Source organism: Nanorana parkeri, unplaced genomic scaffold (assembly GCF_000935625.1).
Source record: "Nanorana parkeri isolate BGI_ZX_2015 unplaced genomic scaffold, ASM93562v1 scaffold645, whole genome shotgun sequence".
Taxonomy (NCBI): Eukaryota; Metazoa; Chordata; class Amphibia; order Anura; family Dicroglossidae; genus Nanorana; species Nanorana parkeri.
The window spans coordinates 145868-165824 of NW_017306913.1; the positions used below are offsets into that span (position 1 = coordinate 145868).

General features: G+C 42.0%; 1 protein-coding gene across 1 annotated transcript in view; it reads right to left on the reverse strand.

Moving 5' to 3' along the window:
- KIF5B (kinesin family member 5B) overlaps positions 1-19957 on the reverse strand; it is a 60163-nt gene that overhangs the window by 10037 nt on the left and 30169 nt on the right. Inside the window, exons 3-17 of the mRNA XM_018563254.1 lie at positions 19331-19404; positions 19139-19243; positions 16904-16952; positions 16307-16362; positions 16088-16175; positions 14460-14584; positions 13639-13743; positions 12084-12229; positions 10741-10889; positions 9064-9245; positions 6869-6937; positions 6374-6580; positions 4606-4749; positions 1879-2067; positions 1157-1274 (exon numbers count right to left, since the gene is read on the reverse strand). Coding sequence (XP_018418756.1) covers positions 1157-1274; positions 1879-2067; positions 4606-4749; positions 6374-6580; positions 6869-6937; positions 9064-9245; positions 10741-10889; positions 12084-12229; positions 13639-13743; positions 14460-14584; positions 16088-16175; positions 16307-16362; positions 16904-16952; positions 19139-19243; positions 19331-19404 — 1806 coding nt within the window. The remainder of the gene's footprint in view (positions 1-1156; positions 1275-1878; positions 2068-4605; positions 4750-6373; positions 6581-6868; positions 6938-9063; positions 9246-10740; positions 10890-12083; positions 12230-13638; positions 13744-14459; positions 14585-16087; positions 16176-16306; positions 16363-16903; positions 16953-19138; positions 19244-19330; positions 19405-19957) is intronic.

Genomic DNA, 19957 nt, shown 5'->3' on the forward strand with positions numbered 1-19957 from the left:
TGGGGGGGGGGGGTAGTCGTCACTGGCACAGAAAGACAGAGACAGTAAAACAATTTCAAAACCCTTGCTCACTCTACTCTCAATGTTTTGTCCGTTTCCCTTTCGGAGAGAAACTTTCCATCATTTACTTCCCGACAAAAGTTAAGGCACACAAAGGGCAATAAAAACCTGACAAAAACCCTTCTTCGCTGTATCCAAAACAAAAGGTTTTAGTTAGGGTTGGCCTTCAAACACTACCCTATGTATGGATGTTATACAGAGGTTCGGCCAGGGATGCAATTTGTGTCAGGGTTGTTCTGAGATGTTGAATTACAGCTCAGCCTGCCACATCTAACACGTCTGTAACCTATTACTTGAGCAATGCCACAGTAACAGATTGACACTAAGGCGACACAAAGAAATAACGCTATGTTACTCCAGCAACTATGTTACTCCAGCTGTTGTGGAACTACAATTCCCATGATGCGCTGCAAGACTGACAGCCACAGGCTCACTCCTATAAGCAGAGGCATGATGGGATATGCAGGTTCACCGCAGCTGGAATGCCAAGGCTGCCTACCCGTGGATTATAGTGCGTCTTTATGCATCCAACATTAAGACCTCCAGCAGCAAAAACAAATAAATACAGGTTCTCTTCCGATCCTTCTTGCCACTGCACTGAAACTAAACAAGCGACTGCTATATTCCACGTGGGGTTATAAGGAAGTATGTCACTTGTAGTTCATCAAACTCCCATCCTAATTCAATGAGCAACGTTAATCCACATATCTGTTGAAAGGAACTGGGCCCACTGCCTGTGACCTAATACAACTGAGGTTCCCATCCAGTACTGAACACAACGCTGCAAAGGTGTGCTGTGGCCCCGGTTAATAGCAGTAGGGCAATGTCAGCTTTCAGGATAGGAGCCATGTGATGTTTGCAACAGGTTCCTTTTAATGCTCTTTATTACTTAAATGCAAGCAGGTTTGTGCTAAAATGTGAGAAGGCATGAATACAAATAACTGTGTCCAGCCATTCTGCAAACGATTTACCAGCCCACTTTTCCCCTCCCTGTTTTAATAGAATTCTTAGCAGGTTTTCTTGAATATCTGGTCTGAGGAGTTTCTAATGACTTCCACAGACGATTTATACAACCTAACACTGTATAAAGCCCCACCCTGTGCCCGTAGCTTGACAAGCTCCTCATTCAGCGAGTCCACAGACTCCTCCAGCTGCCTCTTCTTGTGCTCCACATTCTGAACATACTCCGTCAGAGACTTGATCTTTGCTTCATGCTAGAAAACAGACAGTCAGATTTTCATAATAATGATGATATAAAGCAATGCATTATCAACATATTACCTGTCTACATGAATAGATGCAGAAAACCTAGACCACAAGGACAACTTTACTTGATGCCGATTTTCAGCTTTACAAGCAAATTATATTACAGCCTGGCTTATATTTAAGAGACCGGGGTAGTGAGATACCGAGAAGAACGGTCCAGAAAGTACTACAAATTACTTCCATTACAGCCTCCTGGGATACAAACTACTGTGTGAAAATCATGTGAGCACATGAGCACTGAAGCACAACTTTGTGGCTCCTTGTGGTGCTTTTTCCGTGCATCAGCCTATTGCTATTTCCCTTTCTTCTGTACAGGGGATTGCAATAGGCCGATACAGGTACTTACACTGCACGCATTAAAAATACATTTAAGTATTAATGAATAGGCAGCTGCATTCATTTTAGTATTTAAAATCTGCCTGGAGTTCAGCTTTGAGAAAGTCATAACTAGATTTTCAATACTTGGCCTCTTCTAATACCAGTCATTGTACACTACACCTTTATACACCACCTATCACCCATGTGTGTGTGTGTGTGTGTTGTGTAACTCACCTGAGAAATGCGGAGCTGACATGCAGCAAGCTCTTTCTCATTCTCGTCAATTTTCTTATTGCTGTCAGTCTGGGTGCCCTCCAGCTGCTTGCAGCGCTTCACCATGCTCTTCACCTCCGATTTCATCTTACTGATATACAGTCTGGCTATTGTGAACTCTTCATCGATCATGCCACTCACTTCAGGTTGCTAACAGGATAAAACAGGAGATGAGAGATTTGCTTATTGTCTGGTAGGTTACCCCATATTGGACAAATGGACCAACTGGCAGTTTTCATGAACATGCCTACTGACAGTCAGAAGAGGATCAGTGTGCACCGGCCTATTAAAATAAACCAATGTGGCAGATCAAACATATTTCACAGAAAAACAGAAAATCCGAATTGTTTCCTTCCTAGACTCATACTAAACTATAAAAATGAATCAAGCGCATAATTATAGTTAGCTAACACGTTTCTTTATTACATCCAGACCAATAAAGAAAATCTACAAATCAAGCATTTCACATTTCCTTGCACCTACTGTCCAAATGTTTTGGCTGGTGCCCGATACAACCATCTACAGACATAGGCCAAGCTTGAAAACTGACTTTTGCATTTGTTTTCTGCATGTTCTCCCTGTGCTTGTGTGGGTTTCCGCCGGGCACTCCTGTTTCCTCCCACACTCCAAAGACATGCTGGAAGGTTAATTGGCTCCTGTCTAAATTGGACCTGTAAGTATGCATTTGAGATGGGGACCGCAGATTGTAAGCTCCTTGAGGGCAGGGACTGATGTGAATGTGCACTAACATGTATGCAGCTCACATGTAAAGAGCTGCATACAATTTTCTGCGCTATATAAATACCTGTAATAAGTAAATAAAATTGAAAAAATATTTTTTATATGAAACTATTTTGATAATGTGATGTCATATACTTGTGGAACTTACAGAAAATAAATATTCTTAATAAAAAAATATTTCAATTCAGAGCCTCTTTTTTTACTGGTCACATGACAAATGTCAGGAACTGGGCACACAGTCTCTGCCAGAGGCTTCTGGGGGACCAATGTTCAAGCACAGTAACCTGTCAGGGCTTTCACATTAACAGTCTGTTGACATCAGTGCTCAAAGATCTTTGCAAGAACGGAGACCTAGTCAAGGGATTGGCCACTGGAGTAAGCCCAGTTTTCTGTGTATAATAATTAAAGTGAAGAGCACTTCCTGTTTCCTGCCGGGCAATGGAGGCTTCTCACACCCATTCAGTTTTACACTCTGCGAGTGTACTACATCTCATTTGTCTGTATTCCAATAATCGATTATGTCGATTAGTTGTTGCAGCCCTATTCTCATCCCAATTGTTCACTCCCCCTCCAAGCTTTTTTTTTGCAGTACAGCATGTCTTTTTTCCCATCAGCAGTATCAGAGCGTTAATATGTATGCATGTAACAAATATGCACAGGTATATTGAGCTATGGACACGAAGCTTTGGAAATATGGTGAGAAGCTGCAACATTGTGGCTGTTGATTAACGCATGTTTAATCTTTGGTGTGCAAACATGCTAATAACTCACAAATAAATACAACATATTATTTGGTCACTGAAGATAGGGTACACATTGCTAGTCCTCAGGCTCCTTTCAGTGCTGTTCACATAAAAGACAAGACCTTTGAACACAATATTTCTGATAAAGGAGATCAGAAACCACATTATCATATTTAAAAGGAGAGGATCAACCAATCTGAAGTCTCATGCTCCCTTTCGCAGAGACCACATAACTAAAGCTTATTTACTTATGTGAGCAGCATTTACCTTCTCTGTGACAGGCAAATAGTTCAGCCCTTTTAATTATTCTCTATTTCTCCACCACTATGGGGCGCTAACCATAGCTTTATATTACATTTGAGTATAGATGAACTTTATAGTTACAGGGAAGTGTTTCAGGTTTCCCAATAACGATTCATTGTATCATGCAGTTTGAACTACAGAAGAACACTGATTACTTTAAACTAAATATAAAAAGTGAAAATGGCAATAATATAAAATGGGAAATACTAAACCCATTCTTCTTCCAAAAATGGAAAACAAAAAAGACAGACAGTGAGGGGAATTTATCAAAACTGGAGCAGACAAAATCTGGAGCATCTGTGCATGGCAACCAATCAGCCTCTTTCATTTTCAAATCGTAACTGAAAAACTGAAGAGAGAAGCTAATTGGTTGCTATGGGCACCTGCTCCAGTTCTGATAAATTTCCCCCAGCGAGTTTCATTGACTGAAGACAAGGCCAAAATCACATGGGGTCTACAGACAACCTTTACGGCCTTATCTCAGGACAAGTCGATATTCCCCAACAGTAAGTGTCTCATGTGCACCCCAATAAACAAAATAAATAATTCTCTGATCTCCACTGTATATTCATCAGAAAATAAAAAAGGTTTGACTGACGGGCAAAAGATCATCAAAAGAAAATACTTTCCAAAGTAGTTTAAACACTAGCCAGCATTTAAAGCAATCCAAATGGGCACAAACATTCCTATACTCTTTATAACATAAGCCTGGTTAATTCCAGGCTGTCTGTATTAAGTAGATCTAAGGAACATTTCCAAACTGAGCAAATGAGTTAAGTGAGGATGTATCAGAGTCAGGAGGGGCCAGCAGACAGCATACTGAGAACACTGAGGCTTGCATTATTAATACATACTAAATATATTCATGAAGAAAGGCAGATGAAGACAGTGGACAAATTACCTTGGAATCATTATTTCCAACTGCGATACCAATTTCGGCAAGATCTTTCAGTAAAGAGGTCATCATTTCTGTAGCTCTTTTCTTTTGGTGGTTGGTCATTTCTTTTAATTTTTGGAGTTCAGAGTCTAAGCTGCTAAGAATAGCCTAAAAAGAAAAAAAAAAGAAAAAACAAAGTTCAACTTCATATAGTGTAACAAAGGGAAAAAAAGCTGTCAAACTTGGCTTATCCCCAAAGATTTTTGAGCGATTCTCAGGCTGATCACAATGCGATAACTTAACAGGCAGCAACCGAGTCGGGAACTGACGCATGCAGAAGCCAAATCGCCAATATGCAATATCAAGTACAGATGGCCCAACTGCGGCTCTCTATTTTTTGTCACTAAAAGCACAAGTTACCTAGCGTCTTAATGCCCATCTCCAGGCAAACAAAACTACTTCAACTACTGGGTGGCCTCACTGCAAGGGTTAAGTGCTCTTTTCTGTCTAGGGGACCGGAGTAAAGCAGATATACTTACCTGATCATCACTGTACCGGCAGTCAGCACTCTCCTCTTCTCTGGCTGTGGACTGCCAGGGAAGTAGGGATCAGGTAAGAAAATCTGCTTTACTCCAGTCCCCTGACAAAAACAAGCACTTAACTCTTGTAGTGAGGAGATAGCCCCACTGCAAGGGAAGGTTTTTGGTTTGCCTGACAGTGTCCTTTAAAGCAGAACTCCAGGCAAAGAAACATTCACTTAAATATAATCCTCAAGAGTAACAAAAGGATATAAATCCACTTTGTGTGCACGAAATGTCGTCGCAAACCCCTCATTGTGTTGTACATAGCCTGTTCAAAAAGCAAAACTGTGGTAGGGACCCAGCAGTCCGCACTCACTATAGGCTGGCTGCAGAAAACTGGAGGAGGGGGTGGATATAAGACCAGTCACCATGCGCAAGGAGAGGGAGAAGCAATGACTGGTCTTTATTACAGGAAGCTTCTGCATGGAGGCAAAGGCTTACACTAGATAACATAGGTCTGTAACAAATACACAAAGCACAAAGATTCAACTAAGAACACACATGCTTCTTGTATTTAGAGAATATTTGATAATCCTGGAGTTCAGCTTTAATGCCTGTAGGCATCTGTAGACAATTACAAAGACTGTCGGGCAATATATACATCCAACAAACTTGCAACCCCTCACCCCCAACTTCGCTTATTGTCTAAGTGCATTTAAGATCACTTGCCACTCATAAGAAAACATCCAATAGGTTCTCAAACTGTATAAACAGTTCAGCCCTTTGAATATTTTGGGTTCTGTAACAAATATGTTTTCTCATTTGGCACTTGCATAACATGTAACATAGCAATGACTAGTGTTAAAAGGGAAAAGTTCCTAAAGTAACTGAAAAAGGATAAAATGTTTTTCTCCTTTTGGGTTATTGCATTTTCTTCATTTCTTTACATGCAAGAACATTAGAAAGAACATTCCTGATTAGAAGACCCTCAATGTAATAAAGTGGAGGGTTGCCACCTGCCTGCCTCTCACGTTTACTTATAACATGTTATGGTTTCATCACAATATCAGATGTTACTGGTGGTTGAACAAGTACAGTCTGTAATAGTAATTAGTCTCCCAAAACACAATGGGGGCTGTAAGATTGGTTGGGGAACCCCTTAATGTTACTACATATAGGGGAAAATCCCTTTAAAACATGTTGACAAATAATTTAGCCACAAAACCCCTTTATCCCAACCTTGATAAACCAGGACAAACCCTGAATCTCACCGATTTCTGACTGAGCTCTTCACTAAGAAACTCATAGTCTTTAGCTTTGTCTTCTACTTCCTGTGACTTCTGATCGTAGTTGACAGCAAGTTCCTCCAGAGCCTGCAGGACTTCCTTCACTTCTTCTTTGGAGGCGTCATTCTCCGCTTGTAGGCGGTTTAATTCGGCCTGCAAGTTATCCTGATCCCGTCTTGTGGAGGCCAGTAGCTGGGGAAATGTAAACAAAATCTTTTTTTTAAACCGATACATATTCATGGAATACACAAGTCATTCCCATAAAACACTAGCATATGTAAGAATAACCGTACAAGAAAGGAGGAGATAAAGTGAGAAAGATGCTGTAAGATGGGACATGGACAGAAAGGCCAAACCTTATGTAGTGGGAGAAGAAAATGTAATATAAAAAGATATCCCCAAATAGATGCAATGCAGAATGTGGGAACACCAAGTAAGCAGCTTTCTAGTAAGATCTTCATGACTCTTTACACAGCTCACCTCTTCCTGATCCAACATTTGTTGCTTCAGTTTTTCTACCAGCTGACTCTGCTGATTGATCTCTTCATCCTGTAAGGAAAAAAAAATTTGTTCATGAATAAAGATACATGAAGACAAAATGCTGCAAATCAAACATAACGTTCTCTAAGCACAGAAGCCGGGAGCTAGAATGTCAGCTAGACCCAACATTTTCAGTAATCACAATCTATTAGAGGGACCACTGTAGACTGGAGAAGTTCACTTGTTATTCTCTATTAAAATGGTGCTATAAAAAAAAAAACCAAGTCTACAAATTTTCCACAAATGAGGCCTAAAGATGACTTAAAACCTCCAAAACATTTTAGTGCACATAAACACAATAAACCTTTTTTTTTTGGGTAAAATATAAAAGATAAGGTTGGCTTTAAGAAGTTTTGGGGTTTTCTTTTTTATAAATCTTAATTCTACAGCTATCTCCGAGGAGCTTTTAGACTCCTGATGTCAACCCTGCAGTCTGTAGAAGCCAATCAAGCACAGAACACAGCAAACTTAAGTTTCAGGCGGGGGCATCCAGAAGTAAAAGAGCGGCTTTACAGCCACCCGAATCACTTCTACTAGAAATGGATTAGGGACACATGGCCTGAAATGCTATACAACTTTTGTTATGGTAGATTGAAATGCCTTTTGAAGAAGTTCAACAGCCATGTGACGGCTTTCTCTTTTTGGATTTGAATGGCTGGCAGGTGCTATCCCAGATTGCACCAAATTCACACTGGAACACAATTACTTTGCATTCATGGAAAACTTCTACCGGCAGATCAAAGGCACAGCGATGGGGGCAAATTATGCCCCGAGCTATGCGAATCTTACTATGGGTTTTTGGGAAGACCACTCCATATGGGCCAATAACCCTTTTGCGTCCCACCTCATCTTCTATGTACGCTACATTGATGATATTGTGATCATCTGGGACGGCCCCATCGAGTCCATAACAGCATTTGTGTCCCACTGCAACCGAAATAAACTAGGCCTCACTTTCACATACGTGAACAATCCAGATAAATTAGTATTCCTAGATTTGGAATTATCCTCTGACGGTAACGTCATTACCACCTGCAATCACATAAAACCCACCAGCGGCAACTCGTATGTACATTTCAACAGTTGCCACCACACCCGATGGCTTCAAAACATCCCCAAGAGCCAGTTCTGCAGGCTAAAGCGGAACTGTTCCAGATTAACAGATTTCACTGCACAAAGTAAACTACTCACCAATAAATTCAAGGACAAAGCTTATCCAGAAACACTCATCCACAACGCATACTCTGCATATCTACAACCACCTAGACTAGAAACAGACACCCGCCCGGAGCCCATAGCAGAAACCCGTTTCATCACCACATTCAACAATAATCATAACAAAATACAAAGTATAATATCGAAAAAATTGGCACATCTTAAAACAAGACCCCAAATTAGGCCCGTACATTTCCACCAAACCTGCAGTCACTTTTAGAAAGGCCCGTTACCTTAAAAATAAATTAGCACCAAGTAGGATATCAACCGGGGCCACCAGAGACTCACCACACCAGAAATTCGATAATATAGTGGGAATATATCAATGTAAAAAATCCCGCTGTTAAACTTGCCAGTTCATTACTCACGGCCAATCCTCCTACGGACAGAACAGGGGCTATAGATCCACCCCCAAGTTGCCCCTAATTGTTCAACCTGGCATCTCCCCGTGTGGATGCACATCCCCCGGCTCACCAGTTCCAGGTAGATACCACGGATGACCCGATCCTTCGCACCGGCCGTCCATCCTCTGGTCCCATTAATTAAAATGTAGGTGCTTATTCTTTTTCCTCAGCTATCCATTGGTTTTTTCGCCCATTGAACCCATTGTCACACAATTTTCCTGTCATCTTCCCTGGGTCTTCCGACCCGGTCAGTTAGCCCACCCAGTGTTGCGCCCTTTTGTTTTTTTTTGTTTCTAGCTATCCCAGCACCGACATTCAGAGAGCTTCATTGGGATGGCTGGCAGGGGCTATATTCTGGCACCTACATTCAGAGAGCTGCAAGAGCTTGTGTTTAGTGTTTATGTGCACTAACCCCTTCATCACTACCATTCTTTAACAAGTCAGATACTGATTTGTGCTGCACCTTTCACATGTTCTATTATATATGTACAGAAGTGAATACTGTATAGCGTTTACCTTGTCATCCAGCTGTTTGTACAGTTTAGCAACCTCATCTTCACGCTGTCTCCTATCAGCATCCGTGAAATTAGCAGTAAGTATCACAGCTGGCTTGTCATTGGCTACCACAGTGTCCACGACAAATGCATCCAGGTTGGCCTTCTCCTTGTCAAACTGCTCTTCAATAGGCACCGATTCACCTGCAGGTCACAGAAAGACGTTATGCTCTAGGAGTTTGTAGATCTGGGTAAAAGATGACTCTCTCTCCTGCTAACATTTTACTTTGTTACATACTGTAGCCTTCCAGTTGCAAGGAGCGAACCCATTTATGAAGATTATGACTACTGGAAAAGTGATTATTACTGGAAAAGTAAAGAGTATATAGAGCACCTCATATTTCCAAAAGGAGAACTGCTTAGAGATAATTACTCCTGTCCCAATTATACCAGTAGACACAAAATCAAGGGCCAAATTCTTATCAGTAGCCAATCCATCTATACAGTATGTTAAAGCGGACCTTCGCCCTCCCCACCCACTATCCCTCACTACACTTCTCCCATTTCCTCAATTTCCTCTCTCACAATGGGGCATTTATTTTTCCCAAAATACTTTTTTTTTTTGGGACCCCGTCTGGTACTTCTGATTCTTGCGTAGGTGAAAATGACATTGCAGTTGCCTGCAGCCTCCTAAGGTCACGCATTCCAGGAGACCACAGGGTGGTCTACAGCACATGTGTCACTTTACGTCATCAGGCACACGGCTGTCTCTTCCTGGTTCTTGCAGCTGGCCGCCTCCTGTATAGGTGATGCAGCACATGTGCTTCATCATGGGGCTCTCTGCAAAAACCTGGAAGATACCTGACCCTCTGATGATTCAAGTAAAGATGATGTTGTGGCACCCAGCATGCAGATGGACTATGCTGGTATCCAGCTGGTATATGCGCGTATCGCTGGGCATGCGAGTATGTATTTTGAAGACAACTTAGAGAACAAGGTAAAAGAAGGTTAAAAAAAAAAACCACAACAAAGGGTGCAGGTATCTCCCTAGGCACAACACAGGGAGAACATATAAACCCAGCTAAGACACTGCTATTAGGAGAAAAAGAAACCAGAAACTCAAGTGATACAATGAACAGTCCTAACCACTTGGATACCATTCCACAAAAATGATTCATACCCAAGCAGTCTTAAGCTGGCCATAAACCTATAGATTATCTGCAGATTTTCTATGGTCAGATGGAAAATGTTTTCTCCATCTACGCTATACTGTGTGGATGGAGGAATCTCCCATTTAGCGTAGATGGAGGAATCTGTTTTTTGCACTTTTTTCATCTGACCAAAGAAAATCTGCAGATAATCTATAGGTGCATGGCCAGCTTTATGCAGTCTCTGTACACAAAGTTAACTCACAGCCAAGTAAGCATTCATGCTTTTGTGATAAAGAAGGTCATTTAAGGGCTGAAATGCTTGGTTTTCCTGGACAAAAAGCTACTCTAGGCATTCATGTTGATTGTTACATGACCAAAAAGTTTAGGCACTGGGTTATGAGATTTTTATCTAAGGGGACTATCAACATTTAGATTCCATAATCCCTCCTGATAGCAGCATTTTGGTTTTCAGGCAGTGATATGGAACTAGGGAAGCAGATTCACCACTGCTTTCCATTATAAATCCAATAATCTATGCCTGGTCTCACCTTTACGCCAGCGAGCAAGCTCGTTTTCCAGGAACTGCACTGTAGCTCGCAATGACTTTGTCTTCTCCTTTTCCTTCTCATATTTCTTCTTCCACTGCTCAGCTGTGAGCTCAACATTAACACACACAGTGTTCTTAATGGTCTTCGCTCTAGTGAAAGTAAAACAAGGAATGGTTACTTTTGATCTCCTCCACTCAGTGCTAAAACAAAGATGTAGCCGTGTAACTAAATTGCATTGATGCAGTAAAAATGCTAAGAGAAGGCAGTCTGTAATGCTTTGCTACTTTCATATTTAGTTTAAGCTAGTTTGAAAAAAGCTATAAAAGCCTATGCGCCCTTACATACCAGGAAGTGCAAAGCTCTTACCTTCTAGTTGTTCCCTATAACATAGCAAACGTTCATTTTTTTTAATTTATTTTGTCATTCATGTCAACTTTAAGAAACACTAACCAACCCTGAACATATTAATTTGGTTATGTTCTGTGATGCTAACTGCACATTTCATTACAGAACTGTAAAAAAAAGCTCTTTAAAAGATCACTATGGGGTAAGTGTTTTTTCCCATATTTCTCTTAAGGGTCACGAGAGGACATATACTAGCGTCCTCCCGTGACCCAAAGCGCGAGCTACAGCTCCCGGTATACTAAGACCGCCGCAGCCGGGACAGATCCCGACAATGCAGTCGAGATCCACCCAGCTGTGTGAATCTAGAGGCAGAGCCAGCTGTGACTTCCCCGTCCCCGGTCCGTTACTCCAGTCAGCGCTGGAGTATTGGAGAAGGGAGGGAGGAATCCCTGTGGGGAGCCGTGACTGACAGTCCCCGCTCTCTGCAGGGAGATGATAGAGAAGTGAGCGAGCGACGGTATGTGTTCACTCACTTCCCGATCTATTGAGCTGACCTGTGACAGTTTCATTGTCACACGTCGGCTCAAACTATGAGGTTGAGTGATTTTCACTCACCTCATAGGTCTCCTTTAATTAGTCAAAAACTCCACTACATCTTTATGGTCAAAAACTGAGAATGCAGTCGATGGAGGTCATGTGATCTTTCCAGTGACATCCTTATATCCATACAGGGCAAGCTATTTGGTTGCTCAGCCAGAGATACAACAATCTCATAACATGACAAAATGCTACAGATGAGCAGATTGGGGCAAAGTTATGAATGCACACTATAATCATTCAGTTTAGCAATACAGAGTCTTTGATAATCAGTTTCTTCTATCTTTACTAACAGAGTGATTTCAATACTTGTATGTCATTCCCTACAAACATTTGTTTTGTGTCGACTTTATCTCCGGTGACCAAACAACAGACAGAATAAAATGCAACAGCTTTCTCACCTTTGACCAAACATTAGAGTAGACTTTGTTTCAGACTCATTGTACGAGGATGGTGAGCAGCAGATTACAATAGTGGTTCGACAATTGCCTCCTAGGGAGTCTTGGAGGATTCTAGTCATTTTACTGTCTCGATATGGAATATACACCTGTGTGAGGAAATACTGTTACATCAAGTACGCTGGAAAATCTAAACTATGACTGTTGATTACAGTTTGTTTTACAAACTGTCTAAGCTTTCCTACTAGAACCAGGGTCATATAATATATTTGTCTAGCCGATGATGTAAATAAACTTATTTAGAATTCTTAGACAATGCAAGCTGTGACATGTATTTATATTCCTTGCCAAACTGCAAAAATAAGTAGTGTGTTTGTGTATAGCCATAGAGTTCTATATATAGAAGAACCTCATACCAACAAGTAGGGATGCACCTATACTAGTATTGATATCGGTGCCGATACCGAGTATTTGGGCGAGCCAAGCACGAGTACTTCCTGTATCAGGAAGACGGGCAGCGCATCATTACATGCTGCCCGGTTTCCTGATTGGCCGGGAAGCGGCTCCATGCTCTCGTCACTTGTGATTCACTTCCCGGCCAATCAGGAAGCCGGGCAGCGTGTAATGACGCAGCGCCCGGCATTCTGATTGGCCGGGAACCTGGCTTTATGATCCCTCGTCAGCTCATGACGAGGGAGCATGGAGCCGGCCTCAAGGCCAATGAGAAAGCAGGCCCGTCAGACTGGGTACCGGAGGAAGGGCGCGTTCTGGCTGGAGAGGCCCCGGGGGTGACCGGCTGGACATACCAGGGTAAGAGGGGACAGACATTCTTGTTAATTGAAAACCCGGGTGGCGAGTCTTTACACGCTGCCCGGCTAATCAGGAAGCCAGGTGGCGAGTCACTACACACTTCCTGAATGGGACTTCCGTTACTCAGTAATTGGAATCGGCGAGTACCGGAAAAAAAATTATCGGTACTCGGTACCAAAATACCGGTATCGGCGCATCCCTACCAACAGGCATATAAACCCCTTTAAAAATCCTATTGGGCTTGCAGCAGCAACGCCTGCTCCTCAAGACGACAATAATACAATCTGTGAAATGTATTTATATTCCTTGCCAAACTGCAAAATAAGTAGTGTGTGTATAGCCAGAGTTCCACTTTATAGAAGAACTCTATGCCAACAAGCATATATACACCTTCTAAAATCCTATTAGGCTTGTAGCAGCAACGCCTGCTCTTCAAGAAGCTTGACAGAAGAGTAGAGATAATAATGTGGATGTACAGGAGAGAGGTAGGTGTGACCAGTGCAGTTTGCTAGAAGCCATGAACAGCACACTGGAGGTGAAGCAGTGGCTTGGAAGCAGCATAACTGCAGGCTGTGAACAGAGGTATCTCCCTGCGGCTGCACAGCTATATAGTACAGCAATGCTTGGTTGAAAATGTATCAAAGTGTTAGTGGAGAAGGAAAAGAAATTGAAACCTGGAATAGACCCCAAGAAAACATAATCCAGAGTATAATACTAACAATACAATTCAGGTGTGCTGACAACTTACACTGCCTTCAGCCAGGGCAGAGATGACATTTCCAAGGGATGACAAAGATTTGTTGATGTTTTTAGCTTCATCGAGCACAGATCCTTCGGCTCCAGTTTTGCTAACCTAAAACCATTACAGAAGAATTACATTTTGAAATGCATTACAAAAGTCTTAGTATTCTTGCATCAGAGGAACTTTTCTAGCCAAAATGGCATAAAAGATACATTGCTAACAATCAAGAATTCATACAGAATAAAAATGTCTCTCCCACTTGTTTGGAATCCATATTTTCCCAACTTTCCCACTTCTTGTTCATATTGTCAGAAAGCTTGAGCTTATTCAGCAATACACGGAGCATTTTGCAACAACCCGTAGCAACTAATCGCATTGCATCTTTCACTGATAAGACTACAGTAAGCAGGGACCAGACTATGGGATACTGTACCTTGCGCTGCTACAAACTTCATACAACAGGTTTTAGTTCTTTGCATTAAATTCAACCCATATATTTTAAAAATAAAGTGGCAATGGTCACTTGCTGGGAACCAATGTATTTGACTCATAACTATCATTGTGACCATTGCTATCAGTAGCAGCCTGGATACAAATATATAGTGAACATGAATCTGTATGCATGCTTTAAAAGGTCATGAGATGGTGATCGACCTAGTGCACGAATGTACTGCAAAATTGTGGACACATTGTGTACATTGTGGTACATAAGGAATGGCATCAAATGACTATGCACAGAAACATCCACAAAACCAGAATATATGATGGTCTTGTACATTTTCAAAAGAGTAAAATCAATCTAAAAGCACAAGCTTAGAGCAGCTTACCTTTTCACTACCGGCCAAATCAACCAAGTAGAGTTTACCGCTCAGTTTCTGCTCTGTTTGAGTGTTTTCTTGCTTTACATTAATTAGAAAAATGCTGTGACTTCTAGAGCTGTGTTCATTCATATCTAAAAGAGGTGAAAGAATATAATTACAACTACAACAGAGTATACATATTTTCACTTGTAGCCTAATATTAATGTACAGCGACGTCCAACTCAAGGCCTGTTAACATTGCATGCTTTCTTTATGGCCAAGTTAGGGTAAAGCTTAATTAATGGAATGCATGAGAACAGCAGCCAATATCTCACCTGAAATACTTAAATACATGTTTTCACAAGTTGGACATCACTACTATACATTTAAATAACCTAAAAGTCTTAAGAGTATGCTCTCCACACTCTGCAGGACATTGCAGAGAATACTCCACATATAGCCTGTGCTTCATGTTTCATTCATAAAATGCAGAGCACAGGGTGACGTCTGCAGAATCTTGTCAAGTGTTTTTTTTTTTTTTAAAGGTATTTATATAGCGCTGACAATTTATGTAGCGCTTTACATAGTGCACATTCACATGAGTCCTCATATGCATATGCTAGGGCCAATTTAGAAAGGAGCCAATTAACATACTAGCATGTCTTTGGAGTGTGGGAGGATATCAAATCTGGAGAAAACTCACGCAAATAGTGTCCCGAATGGAATTCGAACAGGGGACCCCGCAGTGCTGCGAGGCAGAAGTGTTCTCCGCACACCGCTCCAAAGTACAATGAAGGATAAGCAAGCTCTGTGCTAGTCATGTGACAGGTTTCCTCCTCCCCTTGGCATTACCCCCTACTCTCAATTACTGGAATGAATAGTTTTACTTTACCGTCCACAAACAAGTGAAGCATAAAACACATTTGTAAAGCCCAACGCTGTACTTTATGTATAAAAAAAACCCCGCTGAAAAGCTGAATAAATAGTTGTCCCTTTAGAGAATTAAGAGAAGGAGCTCAGAAAGTAATTCTTACTAGAAAAAAGAAAAAGAAAAAAAGAAAAAAAGCTCATATTGCATTATAGGAATATGCACTTTCCCACCATGACAGAGAAGGAGGTTTGTCATACACAGTTAAGAGAACACACAAAAGTAAGTTCCTACCCCAGATAAAATACATGGGACACAGGACTTGGACATGTCATCAATGCATCTTTTTAACTGTCCACTTTCTGCTGACCTTGCAAAATCGTCACGCAATCCTGGCATCAGGTGCCTTGGATGCAAGGGTCTAATAAGAACGGTCTATTCCAGGCAGAGTAACATTTTGATCATGAATTCTGTTAGCAAAAATCAGATGCAAAAAGGTGTACAGCACTGGCAAAGTTACTGGCAGATGGGTACAAGGTACAGGGTTGGGCTGGGTGCCATTTTAAATACCATGAGTGCTCCACATGAATCAAATATAGAAATGTAGGGTTTGCTATTGCTAAAATTGTATGACACTAAGAGGAGCTACTCTAAAAAGAAAGTGAAGCCATTATTAGCATGACCGTCCCAGAGCTAACACCCTTAAAAAGAGTCAGGACGGCAGGACCCAAATTACCCAGGACTGCGTTAGTGTAAAAGGAGATTATGGCGGTCATGTGCAACTTACTTGTCACAGCTACATGTCTGTTAGATTTTCCTTCATCTATAGTATCCATGACTTCTTCAGGACTACAAACGAACCGTTCAGTACAACCCTACAGAGGAAAAGGGTAACCCAATAAAGCAAAAGCAATAGAAATGTGTGCACATACAGTACATATACATAATACAGCAATGTGTATACACACACAAACACACAAATATTTAGAGTAATTACGAGACCCACCTTTACATACGGAACTCTGTTTTTGTCTTCATGAACAGACAGATTTATTTTTGACACTGGAATAAAAGAGAAGGAGGAATTTGAATGTGTCTGAATACATTAGTGGTATAACCTCTGCATGGGTACCACGTCAAGGCCTGTGCACAGCAGATTCAGAGGCAAGCCTCAAGACTCGATGGGAAAATGTTTTTGACAGTGTTCGAGTCACTTAAAGAATTTAGAATTGCACCGACAAGCAGAATGACAAGACAATCATTGTCTGAGTGCTGCAAAAAACAAACATTTGCCAAAATTCCGCCTTTGTGTAAAGGGGAAACTAGGGGGGACCTCTTTATTCGGTAGAAAACTTCAGGCAAGCAGACATCTGAGTACCACTGAGCAGTCAACAATAGCCCATTCCTCCAGAGGCACTAGAAAAATAATGGCTCCACCAGTGCGATCAGCAGTAGTGGCCGATTCCGTGACCGCACAATTTCGTGTACGATTGCCGCGCGGTCACGAATCGTCCAAGTGTGAACTTGGCCTCAAGTACAATTAACTCCATCATATCCACACACCACGTGGGGGTTAAGAAAAGGTTATGCACATATAACTTACCATCCAATAGATCTCTAATCTTGTCTAGGTAGATTTCAAAATATGACACCTAAAACAAAACAAATCATTTGTAAGAAAACAAAAACATTTTACTGTGGATTTTTTTTTAGAATATTCTTTACTTATGAAATTAAAAAAAAAAAAAGCCAGTTGCCTCTATTCCTATTGTTTTAAAGGATAGTTTTACTTTATCAGAGCCTGCACTCGGATTGTGTGACATGGACTGCCTACAGATAATTGTATTAGTACCTTGCAGACCTTGGTATGCACTTTGTGTACAATTTCCCAAACTGCTGCTTCTCTGAACAGATCCTGGCATGTCCACAACCTGCAGTCCAATGGGTGGTGTCTGCCTCGATATAGCCATTATCCTCTAGGGCAGTGGTGGCAAACCTATGGCATGCGGTGCCCTCTCTGCTGGCATGCCAGCCATACGTGTGAATGTGTTTTATTAAGTGTATAAATGTTTGAATATGTGTGTTTCCCTATTTTGCCTAAGGCCCCATTCACACTGTGCGTAAAATCCCGCTATTTCGCGCATTATCGCGAGAAGTCGCCGGCCAATGTTATTTAACGGAGCTGTTCTAATGTGCTCCATGTCGCCCGTTGCTCTTTGCTGTCGCTTCAGCAGGACCCTTTTTCCCGCGATTTTTCTATTTTTGAATGCAGCCCGACTGTGATGGTCGCGCGATCTTTGCTGGAACGTCGCCCCGAATAATCGCGATATCCCGGCCCCGCTTGTAAGGTATGTCGCTTGGTGGGAATTGTGTCCTAATGCAGTGATGTTGAACGTTTCTTAAACCCGAGCGCCCGAACTGCAATACAGTACTAAACCTATTTTCAGCGCTGGCACTTTTTTGGTAAATAAAATGATTTTGCGTCGCAGTTTGGGCACTCGGGTTCAAAAAGGTTCGCCATCACTGCTCTAGGGTCTTGCCTGGATAAAGGTTGCAGACAAAGCTGGTCTATTCGGAGCAGTGTTGTGGGTTGTACTGAGTAAGGATACTATTGAAGCACTTCAAAAATATACTAACATTACATGGCCTACGGTTTGCTAAAACTCATCAATCACACCTATAAAATCGGCTAGCTGAACATCCCATTCTAAAGCCATGTGCAGTTATATGGAACTGCCCCTCTTCCTATTGCAGCTATAACAGCCTCCACTCTTCCAGGAAGGAATTACATAAGATTTTGGAGTACTGTAAGTCTTGGGAAATCTTTGACCCTTCAGTCATAAGAACATTTGAAAGGTCAAGTACTGTTGTTGGACTAGAAGATTTGGTCCTTGAGCAGCTTTAAATCTCCTCCAAAAATGGAGTTTGATAGGTTTAAAAGGAGAACTATGGGGTTAAGGCTTTTCCCCATAGTTCTCCTTAGGGTAACGGGAGGACACAAACTAGCGTCCTCCCGTCACCCTAGGCTCAGGCTACAGCTCGCGGTATACTGAGACGCCGCAGTATACCGGTATACTAAGACGCCGCAGCTGAAGCGGATCCCGACAATTATGTCTGGATCCGACAATTATGTCTGGATCCGCCCAGCTGCGTGACTGACAGCGGGCTCTGCCTACCTAGAGGCAGAGCCAGCTGTACCCGCCCCCTCCCCTGTCCGTTCCGCCAGTCAGCGCTGGCGTATCGGAGCGGGGAGGAGGGAATCCAGCCCCTCCCCTGTCACGGCAGAGAGCCGTGACAGGATCTACAGGATCTACTGAGCCGACCTGTGACAGTCTCTCAGTCGGCTAGAACTATGAGGTGAGTGAAAAGCACTCACCTCATAGTTCTCCTTTAAAGCCAGGTGACTTGAGTTCCTCCACACTAAACTGGTGAAACCCTGTCTATGTCATATGGGAACAGAAAAGAGCCCCTTACGTAAGTTACCACAAGGTTGGAAGTGCACAATTGTCTAAAAAACCTCTTTGTACTGTATGGTATGGCAGTGGAAATCCATGAACTCAATATTTTGGAAGGGTATCTACATACTTTTGGCCATATAGTGTATATCCTAACACTATCACCAGCCCATAACTGTCTGATCTGAACACAGGCTTTGTTAATGCAGGCTAAAGGGAGACATTATTTCTGTGCAAACAACACATCCTTCATGATAAAATCAAAGCAATGAATAAAGAAACCTCATGTAGATATGAGAGTGCCACTTTTGCCCTCTCAGACTGCGGATGATGCACAACTGACCATATTAAGGTGGTTTATCGTAGGTTGTGTTTTGGTTTACCTTTATATGGAACTCCAGGTTCTCATCCATGGAATAAATGTAGTTAAATATATCTTGCACTATTCTGGGAATAATACCCATTCCATCTGTATCATGTAATTTTCCCTAAGGAGAAGAAAAGAAAACATTCCTATTAGCACAGTACAAGCACATCAACACAGCAGTTACCACAGCAAACAGCGTGATTTTTACCTCCATGGTGTGCGTCTTTCCGGATGATGTCTGTCCATAAGCAAATATTGTGCCATTGTATCCTTCGAGTACATCTGCAGGGCAAAGTGTTGAATATTAATTCAACCAATCCAAGACCACGTAATTCCCCATTCTGAAAAGCTCCTTAAAGTGGTAGTAATCCGCTGTGACCTGGGTGGCATTTTGCCCTAGCATATTTGCACAGTAGGGCACAATCAACTTACTCAGGGGTGTGGAAATTTTTGAAAAAACTACTTGTCCAAGGGCTAAAGCGGGGGCCAAATCTACTTTTCCTTCATAACAATCTACTTGTCCCAATACAAAAAAAATAATTTTAATTAAAACTAGGGATGCACCAATACCGGTTTTTGGGTATAGAGTACCGATATTTTGCTTTCGGTACTCACCGAGTATGGGTGCTTCCGTTTGCATGGAGCAGGCTTCCCGGCAATCAGGAAGCCGGGCAGCGGGTAATGAGATGCCACCCGGCTTCCTGACTGCCAGGGAAGCCGACTCCATGTTTGGCCGGCTTGATTGTGAATGGCTTGGAAGCCGGTTTCCCTGCCAATCAGCATCGAGCCAGCTTCCTGGCCAATCAGAAAACCGGGCGGCGAGTAATGACCTGAT